At 37.8% G+C, this 11,811-nt stretch overlaps 1 protein-coding gene across 1 annotated transcript in view; it reads left to right on the forward strand.

Annotated features, from left to right (window-relative positions):
- Window positions 1-7,783: 7,783 nt before the first annotated feature.
- The window catches only part of ABCB10 (ATP binding cassette subfamily B member 10), an 18,499-nt gene continuing 14,471 nt past the window's right edge, over window positions 7,784-11,811 (forward strand). Inside the window, exons 1-3 of the mRNA XM_026845665.1 lie at window positions 7,784-7,984; window positions 8,336-8,538; window positions 10,213-10,347. Coding sequence (XP_026701466.1) covers window positions 7,822-7,984; window positions 8,336-8,538; window positions 10,213-10,347 — 501 coding nt within the window. The 5' untranslated portion in view covers window positions 7,784-7,821. The remainder of the gene's footprint in view (window positions 7,985-8,335; window positions 8,539-10,212; window positions 10,348-11,811) is intronic.

Here is an 11,811-nt window from a genome sequence, read left to right on the forward strand (position 1 = left end):
CTCAGGAAGAAGAACCGGAGTGCTCTAGCCCGAGGTTGCTGTGTGCTGGCATGAAGCACCCCTTGCAATATTCTCACAGAAAGAGGTTCTGACCCTCCAGAGGCTGTTAGGCATGAAAATAAGTGCACCAAAGATCTTACTGCCAAAAAAAAGTATCAATGTATGTGTTCCATGTTTCATCTTCAGTTACTTCTAGAGTTGAGTAGAGCTGTGAATACATTTTAAACAGGACATGTGTGTTTAATTTTACTGTTCTTATTAACAGTGGTAAAAAGATGGCTAAACACTATGATGAGAATTCACTCTGTTAGTGGCCACAGTTTAGTGCAGAGAAATTAGAAGCTTGTAAATTCTGTAATACCTCCCAGGTTTACCAAAGGAGGGAGGTGATTTTAGGAATTCTTCAGCTGATCCTGTGCAGTCAGGTCAGGTAAACCTGTGTCTTCAGTTAAATTCAATTCCCAGGGAAGAGGATAGAGCTATTGTTTAAATTATTAAATCCTGCTGTGTGTGTGTGAGGCCACAAAAATGCCTTTTTAAAATGATCCCTTTTATTTCTTCCTGCCTCCTCGTTTCTCTCTGTGAGAATCTCTCTGTTGCATTTTATCCAAACCACACTCGAAGGAAACAATAGTTCTATTGAATTGCAAAGTAAGCACAAGGAACTCTGAAATTTTTAATCCAGTAGCAAAGTGTGCCCCTTCCCTGTATAACACTTCATGTGCACCGAGAGAGAGAAGGTTTGTTTGGTACACAGCTCTTCTCTAGAGATGTGCAAGAAATGTAATTTCAGAAGTTGTATTTTAGAATTTTGGGCATCATTTGTCATAGTTGTTTTCCTATTGATTAAAATTTGCTGTGAAATCAGGAGAGAACTGCCTTACTCATCCGATTTTTCTGTACTTTGAAGTTACACCAGGTGATGCACTTTCTCATCTTTAAAGATATACTGTATTGCTGTAAATTTAGCTTTTTTAGTTTTTATAGGTATTCATTCCTTAATAGAAACAATTCTTAAAGGCAATTTTTTTTTTAAAAAAAAAGCGTTGTACCTAAGACTACGTGATTTTTTTGTGTGTGTGTTCTTTGTAATATAGTTCAGAAACTATTTTAATAATTAATTTGATTGGGGATGATTGGGGTAGTGAGTGACTTGAATTCTTTTGTACAAGATGCAGATAGAAATGTAGAACACATTAGCTGTGAGTATTGGCTACTAGAAAGTCATGTTTTGGTTATTTATGCATGTACAAGCTGGTATTTCTTATTTCAAGTATTTGAGGGAGTGTTTTTGAAAACTTCAGTTATTTTAGGAAATTAAATCAAGCAGATAATATGTATTTAGTTTGTAGTAACATTTAAAGGGTTTAATTTTGAAACTTTTGCTCTTCCAAGCTTTGTGGCATGAGTTTGAACATTGTCAGACAATCCATGCACTGTTAAGGACTTCTCCCCCCTCCATTTAAAGATTAATTGTAAGCCAGACAAGTGGCATCTCTCTGAAAAATAAGTTTTCATACACCCACTCCAACCGTGACAGTAAGTCAAATTCTATAGTGTGCAAAATGGGAAGGAAGCTAGTGGGAGCAGAGAAGGGGCTTATGGGCACTAGAACACCTTTCTCTGGATTGAGCCCCAGTCTTGTAAGTCTTTCTATTTCTCTGCTGTCACACAGTAGCTGAGAAACTCCTGGCCAAAATTTAGGTTCCATCTGTCAAGTTCACGTATATGGCCACTGGTTTTTGTTACTATATTCAGTTACTGTAAAGTGGTTCTCATCTGAAAGCAGCTCAACAACACTTAACTTGAATTTTCTGAAGACAATTATTGTGGGTTTAAAATCGTAATTCCTGCATGTATGGGTTATGCAGGGGTACTGATTGTTTTCTTATGTGCAGTGTGCCTTTTGTAGAAATCAAATAGGCTATATGGTTTTTAGTTGTTTCCCTCCACTGGTTTTTCTTCTGATTTTTGTCAATGGTTGGTATCAAACTCACAAAAAGGTCCAAGCGGCCTTGTAGATTTATCACCAGAAGTTTCCTTTTCTGTGGCTCGTTGGTGACAGTTCCATATTGGACAACTGTTCCATACAGTTGGTGGTGAACTGTTAATGAAGCTACTTGGGTGAGAAATTGCAGAAATGGTAGCTGCTGACCACTGTGATCACTTAGGTGCTTACAGCAATGTTTTGACTGCACTATTTGCATAAATTGTGAAGACAGAAGGAATACTAGTTAGATTGGTCTGACATAAAGATTGTCTTCTATACAAGGTAAATAGGAACAAGTGTTTCTTTTAAACGCATGGTAAAAAAAAAAACCAAACAACCAACAGCTGTACTCTCTCCTGCAAACCTAGAGTTATATTACTACTTTCCAGCATTTGATGATTTGAAATCTGACTGATTTTTGTGGCTGAGGAAAATCACTATCATGAGAAAATACAGTAGAAATTTTAAAATGCTTTGTCTTTGAAAGGAATTCTGGAGTTTAAATATCTCCAACTGAACTCTATGAGTGCATAATTAATAGTTTATGCTATTTTAACATGTTGTGATAAAATACAGAAATTAGTAGTGTTTTCCTACTTTTCTGAGTGAGTGCTATACTTCTATATCTAAACTACAGACTAGTGCATTGTGCTGAAATAGTAGTCCGGGGAAGCTGTTGAACACTTTCAGAGGATTCTAGCCTGGCTATGTGAACCATCCTTTTATTGTGGGTTTTGATAGGATAGTAAACTTTTAGAAGTAAAAATAATAGCAATACCCTTCCCCTCCCCCCTTTGAATTGCTTTTACATTTAGTGTGTGTTATGAGTTTTCCAAGTATTTTCCACAATGGCAAAAAAAAGTGAAAAAGAGAAATTTCAATGGGTTCTTAAACAGGCCTGTTTGTGACAAGCTACTTTTGGGTGTCTTAAAAAGGCTAGCTTGTTTGTATTGATAATAACATGTGAAATAGAGATACCATCATTCTTAAGAGAAAGTGAAGATACTTGCTTAGAGTCAGAGTCAAGCAGAGGTTTTGCACAGCTCTGCATAGGCCTTCTGTTGGGCCATGTGCCTTGCTACCTCTTCCTCTTCCCCTCTTGTGCAAAGTGGCAGTCGTATTTGCTCTTCCCTTTCTTCAGCTTCCTCAGATCACTGTGTTCTACCCTGCCTGAAAGAACACTTCTGTTGTTAAATATCTTCTCTGAAAGCTCTTATGACAAACCCTCTATAGCCTACTCTGCAAAGGCTCCTTGATAATTTTGTTTGCTCCATAGCAAAGGACTCCTGGCAGGTCCATCCTGTTTGACCATAGGAGCCTCACTGAGGAGCTACCAAGGGTGATTTCTGTCAGTCCTGAACACCTCATGACTCAAAGAACAGACTTTCTTCAGAGTGATAGACTTCTTCTATAAGTTGCATTGTGTAAATGTTCTGAGAATGAGGGATGCCATCAGCTGATACTCTGGGGCTTGCTCCCATGCTGGTGTCTCACTGTGCCCTCCAAACTCTGGACATTGGTCTTCACCTTGAGATACTGTCTCAAAGGTATTGTTTGTCTCTCTTGTTTAATTCTGTCTCACAGCAATTTTCTGCAACTTAATTTCTCCAGACTGTTGTATAATCCTGGTCAGTCGGATGGCCCCCAGTATGACAGCCTTTTCATGAGCTGTCTTGAAGATATTTTCACTAAGTTGTGCAACTGTATTGTTACTGTACCAAAGAAAATAGTCTTTGCCATTTGAAAACCCAAACTGCTCTTTCATGCTTAAAAAATAACAAAATAAAAACCACCACAGATTCAACAACCACATCAATCTGTCTATAGAATACTCCTATAAATGTTTCTAAAAACTGTGATCATCACTGAAATAGTAACTTGCAAGATTCAGTATGTTGACAATACCTGCAAATTAAGACAGCTCCACTCAGACAGCTAGCAGCTTTCCAAGGTGCACCAGGAATGCAGTATGCCACCATGCTGTCAGACATGAACAATATTTTTTTTCTGAGTGCTGTATTACAGTTGTTATTAATAATGTAAGGAGGACAATTCTAAAAGGTGGTTCTTGCATAATAATAGGTGCAGTCTGGATGTCATGCATGAATTTACTTTAACACAGAAAGTAAAACATGCCAGTTATACCTAACCTAGAACTATACAGAACATGCTTAAGTGCTTACAGTGTACTCTGGTAGAAGATTCTATCTTGCAATAAATATTTGCAGAACTGACTCTTTGCAGGGTTGATACCAGTCCTTCAATCTCCCTATATTAATCCAAAACAAATACCTTGTGGGCCAGGGTTTACCAAACGGAAATGGACTTTACCTAACCAATCCCAATAAAATTTATCAGTGCATCTTTTTCCCATAAAAGAACAACTGAAGAGTCTGATCCCTAAGCATGCACATGATAGAATGCATTAGACTTTATTCATCGCTCCAAATGCTCTTGTGGAAATGAAATGTTAAGCTGAAAAAGTCACCGTGTATTAGAATAAACTCCACAGATAACTAGTATAGGACAGACATTCTTGATTCCAGAGCTTGTTTTCTGACCTGTCAGTACTGGTCTTCAAATGAAACCAGTAAAATACTTAAAAGATTCTGGGAGGTAGCATTACTCATCAGCCTTACTGAATAGTAAAAACTAGGTAGTGTCTTGTTGCTGTTTTACCATGCACCGCCAAACATCATCATCACCTCATTTTTCTGTCCTTCATCCCTGATTCATTTGAATGATCTTAATTCATCTGAGGTCAAATTTTTATATATTTGTGTTTAAAATCGCCCTTCCCTCAGCAGGCTTGCAAGCAATTATTTGACTTTGTACACTTTCACATACTGTACAGGACAAGTATGCCCTGGTAAGAACCAGCAAAATTAGAAACTTTTGCTCTCTTGGTGGTGTTCTTGCATGTAGGAAATTGGTTTAGAACTCTTTGGAGACACTTAGTCTGTGTTCTGAAGAGAGGTTTATGATAGCTCTGCCTAGATACTGCTTGTAAATGTCTTGGTTTATCAGTCGGTGACCAGTTCCTCACCCCCAAATACATCTACATTGAAATGAAGTTGCAGATCTGCTGTCAAGAAGCAAGCTCACGTTAGCATTAACGGAGAGCAGTGCAAGTAGACAGGCAAAATGTTTCCCTAACGTTTCCACGAGGACTTCTCCTGAGGCAAGCTTACCTTGGCATAGCTTCTGTTGCTACTTTGATGTAACACTAGTTTTGTAAGTTCCACTGCTCTGCCTCACACCCTCTTTCTTTTAATCTCATAGCCTGCAAAACAGATCTACTATAAAAAAATAAAGCTTCCAAAATACACTCTCTTGTTTGACATAAAACAGAGTAAACTGTATAAAACTAATACTCTAAAGTTTACTTTGACCTTTTTTTCTGTCAGTAACAAGGCTTCAGTGTGACTGAAGTGTTCTCATATCTGGTAGCTGAACACCTTGTACTCCTCCCTTTAGCCAGTTATCACAAGACAGCTCTTCACTGAATGAGGAGATAGAGTGTTTGCTGATTCCTGTTTCTTCAATTAGTCAACAGTTTAAAAAGAAAAAAGCAACAGCTTGGCATCTGTACTATTTTCTAGTTGTTCTGCTGGTATAATAATGGAAGTGAGACTTTCAATTAGCAAACCTTATTTTGCATGTGATTTGTGATTAAATTAAGGGGAAGGGGAAAATTAAAAGTGATAACTGGATTATATAAGCTTTCATCTTCAGGACTGCATTGTTCTGATATATTATTGACACTTTGTCTAATGTTTAAGTAGCTCAGTAGTCTTCAGTTTGTTTTATGTACTAGTATTTGCTTTTAGTTCAGTTAAAGCAGTTGGAAGTAATTACAGTAAAACCCACGCTAGTATGAATGAAGACGAGCTGAAGGTAAATTCAAGCCAGGGAGGCTGTACCGCTAGACAGAGACATAGGGGATTTTTAACCAAACAGACCTTTTCCTTCAGCGAACATTTACATATGCAGTTGATGTGTTCAGTTCCATCCATAACAGAGAAATTGTCTGGACCAGCGGAGGCTGAGCTGCAGTGCAGCACTGTGCTTATAAGCAATGCTTTTGTCCATCTCCAGCTGCCTTAGAGACCAGATTTTTCTGACAGATGACGACCCTGCTTTTGTTGGATTTTTCCCAGCTGCTTCACAGCTTGAACACACCAGTGCAGGCTGACTGTTAATAAGGTCACTCATTCTTACAAAGTTTTAGCTAGTAAATAATATGCTTATGAGAAGTGTCTATGGCATAGATTACGTAACATTGCAGCAGGAGGTCTTTCCCTTTGGTTACTTACAGTTTCTATAGCTTCAAGTTAAAGAACCAAGTCCTTTGTCTTTCACATGTTTGCTGGCCTGAGTGTTACACAATCGTAAGATCCCAAACAGGTCTTGAATGCAGGTTGAATACAATGGCAAGGATGAAGCTTGTTTGGGCAGTGTGTGGAGATCTCCCAGGGCTGCTCAGGGGCACTGCAGTGAAGGTGCATAGAAGTATTTGCTTCAGGAGGTGGCAGGTATGTGGTTTTTGTACCCAGAATTCTTTGTCATAAAGGCACGGCTGTATTTACACTTCAAGTGAAAACATAAAACAAAGCTTTCCACGCGTGTGTGGAGGTGGTAAGTGACATCGAACTATCTGTGACAGATGTTAGAAACCTCTTACAGCAGTGTGCTGCTCGGAAGCTCTCTAATTTTTTCATTATAGAAGTGATACAGGAAGCTCAGTAGAGTGGAACTAAAATGCAGGCAAATTCAGGATTTCCCATACAGTGTCTTTTTGTCTTTAAAGGTATTACCTGCTTGTAGTTTTGTAGCAATCCTATGGATGGTTGCTTTAAGTGTGGGGTTGGCTGTTGGAAAATTATGCTGTATAAATAGCATTGTTTGTTGTGGTTCAGTGGTTTTCATATCATGTTTGTTCAGTTTTCAATTAAGATGGGTGTTTTTTCTAGCTCTCAGCCTTCCAAGCTTGGCTTGCTTTTTCAGAGTCAAGCTGTGTCTTGGCTCAAGAAATGTCTTTGCAGATTAAAGTTCAAAAGGCTAAGTCTTGGTCCAGTGCAGTTTTCATACTCTGATACAGCGTCAGACCAAGTTACACAGGCTGTTCTGTGGGTGATCTTGGAACTGTAATTCAAGAGCTCTGCTCATCAGCAAATGTACTTCTCATTCAAACTTAGGCTATTTTTCTTTTAGACCAACAATAATAGAGTAAAACAAAACAAAGATATATCAGTTTTGCCGGTCAAGAGTAAATCAAATGTCTTTTTGTTGTTGTTTTTCCCTGATAAAATTGTGTGGTTTAGATGGCTCTCAGATCAGATCTTTACTTTGGTCCATTGCTATCTCAGAAATAGACACTTGAAAGCTCTAATACAGTAACAAGCATGAATAATAAAACCCAAACCAAACAGGAGTTGAAAGACTGTTTGTGATACATGGAAAATTTGGTAACTGTCAATGTTCTCTAAGGATGATGTCTGAAAAATTAACCTTGGTGGATGGTGATGTGGAAGGTTAGACAAGAGAAGCAGTTTCAGGACTGTGATTGTATACAGAAGCTTTCAAGATCTTAAAATGTGCCTTGCCTAAGTTAATTTATACAGTGTCTTAAAATACCCCATTCAGAACTAGGCCTAAAAGAGTGCTGATTGTTTAATACTGGCACTCGCAAGCTTAATAGAAATTTCAAGTGAAAAGTTATTTCGTATGTACTGTTAATGAACTTGCCAAATTTGGAATAATTTTCCTTTTCTTTTCCTTGTTGATTTGCAGCTGCTGTTGGCTTTCTGACAGTTTCCAGTGTCATTACCATGTCAGCCCCTTTCTTTCTGGGGAAAGTTATTGATGTTATTTATACAAATCCCAGTGAAGACTTCACTGACAGCCTGACCAGCCTGTGTGCCTTGCTGAGTGGAATCTTTTTATGTGGTGCTGCTGCTAATGCTACTCGTGTCTACCTCATGCAGACTGCAGGTAAAAACAGAAGCAAAAAGTGGTACTGAGAGCCATCTTTTTTCACAGTGTCAGGATATCTAATGATCTGAAATAAATTCTTGGCACTGAGAGATTCTTCTTGGAATCAATAGCTTTTTTTACCAGATCAGAGGTAGATCAGTAGTGCAAAGATAAGTATGCTGGAATAATTGTTCATTTTTATTTACTGTTATGTGATATCTTAAAGCTCACTCTCTTCTGGTATGTTCTGTAATTCTGGTCTCTCTGTAATGTGACTAGTTCAGTGCTGTGTAATTCTGTGATTTTTACATTGTCAGCGTCTGTGTAAAGTCTTGGATGCCATGCTTGACTGACTTCTGTTTCTGACAGGACAAAGAATTGTGAAACGTTTGAGAACAACCATGTTCTCCTCTATTCTGAAGCAAGAAACTGCTTTCTTTGACAAGACCAGAACAGGAGAGCTGATAAACCGCTTATCTTCAGATACAGCCCTCCTGGGCCGTTCCGTGACTGAAAACCTTTCAGATGGGCTCAGGGCAGGAGCGCAAGCATCTGTGGGGGTTGGCATGATGGTATGGTGGTCTCTTCCCTGCTTGTCACTTCTTGTAGTTGCAAGTTGGTTTCAGTTCTGTTGGGTAATGTGGAAATGTGGTTCAGTTCAGAAACTTGTGTGTTCTTGGATACAAGTGTATTTCACTGGTTATCTACAGGAACTTCTATGTGCTGCATTGCAGTGCATCATGTGCCTGTAGCCACTTGGTGTTTTCTCACAAGCCAGAATAGGGACAATGAAGGTTTGAAATGAACTGCTGTTACTGCCCAAATGTATCAAGCAAAGTGTAGTAGGCAAATAGCTTAACTTCCTACTAAAAATACTAATGTCAGTTATAATGTTCCCATAGTTATAGGTAAAATAGGATGTGAAGGTCCTGATGTAAAAGTAATGGAATTTGGTTGATTCTGGTTAAGGCCTGGGTGAGCAAAGGCAGCACTGAATATCAAACTACTGCTGAGGATTTTTACAAGTGTTAGTCTTTCTGCTTTAGTCGGTCAGTAAAGAATATATTTAGGTAGGAAGCATATTAATGAAGGCTCCAGTGCAGTGCATCAGATAATATTCCTTGGTGGCCAGTTGGTTTACATAAAAATCTGGCCCCCCTTGATGTCTTTTGTGGCATTAATTTTGTTATGCTTATCTGAGAAAAAATATGTTGGTGGCAGTTATCTTAACTGAAGGTATGGTAATTTCTGCTGTCTACCTGGAGATAAAAACAGATAGCAGAAAGTCTCCTCATAAAAATATGCTTTTAATATTGATGTTATTAGAAACTGTTAATAGTTTCCACTGTGAAGTTTTAAAGCATTAGTACTTTGTCACTGTTAAGAATTATGGCTTTCTGTATTTATCTAAGCAAATAGTCTCTAAGGTTTTATCTTACCATAGATTAAATGGAATAACTTTATATAAGGTATTCTGCTCAAAAATCCTGCCATGATACAGTGTTAAAAGGTGGACTTTAAAAGCTTTCTCAGAAAGAAGAGATTATTATGGAATAATTATAAAGCCTGGCAATTAAATCGATATTTAATTTTTCTGGAGGTTTTTGTTTTCAATACAGAAAGTGAGATGAGGTGAAAACACATTAGATGTAATTTCAATAAATCTTATGAAAATAACCTATTTAGGAGCTTTGATGATGATTGTTACAAGTGATAACGTTTTGCAACAGTAAATTAAATCCATTATTCCAGGTTATGAGCATTCGTGGGTGCTAGGGAGAACTGCTGACTCCATCTGTTGCTCGGTTACCCAGAAGTAGTATACGATATTTCTCTACTTAGCCTTTCTGTATTACACCATCTGTTTAAAAGTTGTGAAAGCACTTGAGAAACTATATAATAGCTTACATCTTTCAGCATGCCTGAGAGATTTCCTGGTAGGCCTGTTTACTGAGGTTAAGATACTTGGCTAAGACCGCACAGTGAACCAGTGAGAAAGCTAGAAATGAAATCCAGACTGCTTTGCTCATAATCCTTTGCTCTAACCATGAGATACATCCCAAATGCTGTGGAGGAGTTGATATTTTTGCCTGGAAGAAATACAATGTGATAAATGAAAGCATGGCAGCACTAAATTACAGTCCTACTAGTTTTAGAAAACTCTAGCGAAGGAGGTTGCACTTCAGTACTCCAGTAGTTATTTTTAATCTGAACGCTAACCCCTGACACATACCTTTTTCTTCTAGTTTTTTGTGTCTCCTAGCCTTGCTGCATTTGTTCTGAGCGTTGTGCCACCCTTGGCTGTCCTGGCTGTGATTTATGGAAGATACTTGCGAAAACTGACTAAAATGACCCAAGATTCTCTTGCAGAAGCAACACAGGTAATCTTTTAATAGACACTTTCTAGTTAACTTCAAAGTTGCTCTAGTGTGTTTAGGTTAATATATCTGAAGTTACAGATCTTCTGAAGATAATTGCACTGTTCATTGCCCTAAGCCATGCTGAGCCTGTAGTTTTGCACCTGAATAGGCTGAAAGATAAATGTCAGTAACATTTATTCATAGATCTCAAAACCAACTATGCTTTGCTTGTCCATAACAATATAATGTAGAGGTACAAGGCCTTGAGAATTTGGAAATGTAGGGAAGGCTAAGGATGTTAGGCTTCAGCTTTGTGAGACCATAAAAATATCAACCTATGAAATCCTGTGTAATTTGGTACCTGGGTGTGAAAGACACTTTTCTTAGACCATGGTTATGAGTTTGAAGCCATCAGAAGCATCCTAGATCCATCTGTCTTTTAAGAAAACTTTGCTAGGAAGTCCTCTGGAATAAATCCTTGATGTTTGACCTTATTGTCAGCTCTTTAATGTTTATGAGGCTTGACATTTCTTAAACTTTTCTGGGTATCTCAGCACATACCCAGATATTTGGGAGGAAAGTAGAGGAAGCTGTTGCTTCTAAAGAGGCTGTTGTAGGGGTCCTTTATTGTGTTTGCTGACTGCACTGAATCTTGCAAAGTACTATCAGAGAATAGTAGTGATAGTGACCTCTTCCTCACAGGCTGAGCATGGGGAAACATTAAAAAGCATAGAAATAGAATCAGGAAAGATCTACTTAAAACAGCCACAGTTGTCAGCTGTTTTAAACTTGGGCTGTTCTTTGTAGAAATTCTGCAAATTGACTGTGCAGAAGGAAGATTAAGCCCTCTTCTGTTTATCTTCTTCATCCTGTGTTGAAGGGAAGCTCATGCCTTTTTAAACCAGGTGTGGGACTTCACATGAGCAAGCAATTTTAGTGTTCCATTCAAATTTTCGGGTTGAATTGAGGATAGAAGGAAGAGAACTGTATTTTTAATATCATATTTTTATTCAGAAAAGGGAGCCTTGTTTTCTGTAAGACCATCACAGTGTCTATTATCAACTTAGTCTAATCAGTTACGATTGAGGTAATTTTAGAATTAATACTTTGCTCTTCAGAAGTTAAAATAAAATACTGAGTTGAAATGAGATGTTAGTAGTTGAGTTAAATTCATTCCCAGTGTTGCTTTGATCACATAAGTGGAATTGTTTCAGGAAATAACTGCAGGTTTTCTTGCTTGATTTAGTGTAAAATAGAATATTCTTTATTTTTGCCCTCCCCGCATTGTTATTGCAAGATATTGTGAATAGTAATCTTATTTGTGTTGTTCCTGTCAAATTAAGGGTTTTTTTTAGCCCTACTTTTATATTTTTCTGCTAGGACTTAAGGCAATCTTGAAGTTCTTTTTAAACTGCCTGGGCATGCAGTTTCCTTTTAACATAACAGAATTAAAAAAAAAAAAAAAAAGGGAAAATAATAATTTAT

This window comes from Athene cunicularia, assembly GCF_003259725.1.
Source record: "Athene cunicularia isolate RWA chromosome 3 unlocalized genomic scaffold, athCun1 chr3_part1, whole genome shotgun sequence".
In the NCBI taxonomy this organism is placed as follows: Eukaryota; Metazoa; Chordata; class Aves; order Strigiformes; family Strigidae; genus Athene; species Athene cunicularia.